This window comes from Tasmannia lanceolata, unplaced genomic scaffold, assembly GCF_043159265.1.
Source record: "Tasmannia lanceolata isolate RefF3 unplaced genomic scaffold, GAP_Taslan_0.1 ptg000019l, whole genome shotgun sequence".
Lineage (NCBI taxonomy): Eukaryota > Viridiplantae > Streptophyta > Magnoliopsida > Canellales > Winteraceae > Tasmannia > Tasmannia lanceolata.
In genome coordinates, this window is record NW_027518696.1 from 24,016,162 (window position 1) to 24,018,748 (window position 2,587).

The 2,587-nt window shown below is 41.3% G+C and overlaps 1 protein-coding gene across 1 annotated transcript; it reads left to right on the plus strand.

Annotated features, from left to right (window-relative positions):
• The first annotated feature begins 221 nt into the window (after window positions 1–221).
• Window positions 222–2,201, plus strand: LOC143853122 (Glutaredoxin family protein). The gene has a single exon (XM_077362848.1). The coding sequence runs from the start codon at window positions 531–533 to the stop codon at window positions 1,971–1,973; it is 1,443 nt and encodes a 480-aa protein (XP_077218963.1). The 5' UTR covers window positions 222–530; the 3' UTR covers window positions 1,974–2,201.
• The last annotated feature ends 386 nt before the right edge of the window (window positions 2,202–2,587 follow it).

Consider the following 2,587-nt stretch of genomic DNA (forward strand, 5'->3'; position numbering starts at 1 on the left):
TTCCATGGAAAAGCAAAAATGATTTTTGACCAAGGTGGTGGACCGCTAACAACTTTCGTAAAATGATATTTCGAGGGAACAAAAATTCATAATTGCCACACGGCTTATTAAACATAAATTTGAGTCTTGGCTCATTTTCCAGACAAAATACCAACAAAAAAGGGGTGGCTGTATCTTGGCTCAACAGGTGTGCCATCAATAAAATCCTTGCGTGCGTGGGATGAATAGATAAATAGAGATAGAAAATGAAGACTCAAAGCAAAGCTCACAAGTCACAAAGCGGGTTTTCTTTGGGCGGCGCTGATCGAAGCTACCGCCGACCTTCATTTCCTTCCTTCCTTCCTTCCATCGCTTTTCCTTGAAAAGCAAACAAACCATCCATTCCTTCAAATCCACGCCTCCTTGTAAGTCTCCATCTTTCCCAATCGTAGAAAAATCATAAATAATCAAAAAAGAAAAAGAAAAAAAAGAACCCGTGTGAGATTAACCAATCCCAAACAAGAACAACCCATTTCTTCAAATCTCACTTGATGGGCTGCACCTCATCCAAAGACTCTGTAATTAACCCTTCTTTCCCTTCAAACCCTTCTCCTCTCCTCCTCACAAAATCCCTTTCTTTGGTCCACCACCCACCTCTCTGCAAAGGCGATTCTCACCATCTTGTCTCTCTCACCTCCACCACGTATGGTTCTCTTCATCTAATCCAAAACCCACTACCCAATTCCCTCAAAAAAGATTCATCAATCAATCAAAACTTAGAACCCAAAATTCAAGAAACCCTAAAAGAGGATTCATCAATTATACAATACCCACAATCCAAAAGCAAAGAAAACCTTCAAGAAGATCCATCAATCATACAAAACCCACAATCCAAAACCCTAGAAAACCTCCAAGAAGATTCATCAATCATCCAAAGCATACAGCCCCAAACCCTAGAAACCCTGCAAGAGGATTCATCAATCATCCAAAACCCAGTACCCAAAATTGAACAAACCCTCCAAGAAGATTCATCAATCATCCAAAACCCACAACCCGAAAGCAAAGAAACAGACCAAGAAGATTCATCAATCACCCAAAATCCACAACCCCAAACCCTAGAAACCCACCAAGAAGATCCCTCCATCATCAACACTTGGGAACTCATGGCTGGCCTAGAAGATAATTCCCCAAAACCCATCTCAACGATCCCTCGCTCCTTCGCCTTCAACGCCAATCCAAATCTCCACCTCCATGATTCACCCAAGAAAGACAATCATAAATCACCAACTCCACCACCATCATTTCTAGACAATTCCAACCCATACTTCTCTCAATCTCCATCCAAACCTCTTTGGAAGCATTTATCCGAAGAATCGCTCCTCGCTGACATGGATCCAATAGTTGGCAGCTTCAGACGCTCCGCGTCCTCCAAGCACCACCAAATGAAGAGCCCCTTGAATTCCCCCAATCTGCTCAGAACCAAAACCCTAGCTTCTAGAATTTCACCATTAGATAACATTAACCAGATTAGGCTGCCCGGGGCCGAGGCGCGAGTAGTTCTGTACTTCACATCCTTGCGAGGAATTCGTAGAACATACGAGGATTGCTGCATTGTCAGGAACATTTTTGCAGGCTTTAGGGTTCAAGTCGACGAGCGGGATATTTCTATGGATGCTACCTTTAGGACAGAATTGCAGAATGTTCTTGGACAGAAAACGCCGAGTTTGCCACGGGTTTTTATTGGGGGAAAGTATGTTGGAGGGGTGGAGGAGATCAAGCAGCTTCATGAGATGGGGGAATTGGCTAAGCTTCTAAATGGGTTTCCTGTTAGAGCACCAGGGGTTGTTTGTGAGAGCTGTGGTGATGCGAGATTTATACCTTGCGCGAATTGTAATGGGAGTAGGAAGGTTTTCGAGGAGGACGAAGGGCAGTTGAGGAGGTGTCTAGAATGCAATGAAAATGGGTTGATACGTTGCCCTTATTGCTGCTGTTGAATTCACAAAGAAAGAAAGAAAGAAAGCAACCAAGATAAGAGGAATACACTCATTTCTTTTTGTGTTTCTGATTGTTGAAGATTTCCTTGCTTTTGGTTTTGGTTTTGGTTTATGTTTGCAAATTCTTGTGGAATTCTTCTCCTCTTCTCTCTATGTACATTGTTTCTTGGGCAATTTTTGTGTATCTCTCTTATAAGAAATAAATTTGAGTATTTTTTCTTGGTTTCCCATTATACATGACTATACATGACAGAAAAATGATTCAGTGAGAATTGAGATTGTTGCTCCCTCATCTTAATGTACGTTGATTACAAATTAGAAGGTGGGAATCCACTCATTAGATATAAATGAGAGATGAATTCTCTTCACTACCTTAATCTTCATGGATATTTTATATTGTTTTGCTCTTCGTCAAATGGGAGCTGTGAAGGAATGGTGGAGGGGAATGAAATTACAAAGTGGGTTGCTAGTAATCAAGAATAAAAAAGAAAGTGGGTTCTTATGATCTTATCACTTTCATCTTCATTGGCATGCACATTGCATTTATGCTTCTTCAATGGGCTGTGAAAACTGAAAAGCAGGTGCTCCTCATTAAAAGAAAAATAACAAGTGGG

Coding starts and splice junctions, on each gene's coding strand:
- LOC143853122 (XM_077362848.1), top strand. CDS start 531: ATGGGCTGCACCTCATCCAAAGACTCTGTAATTAACCCTTCTTTCCCT.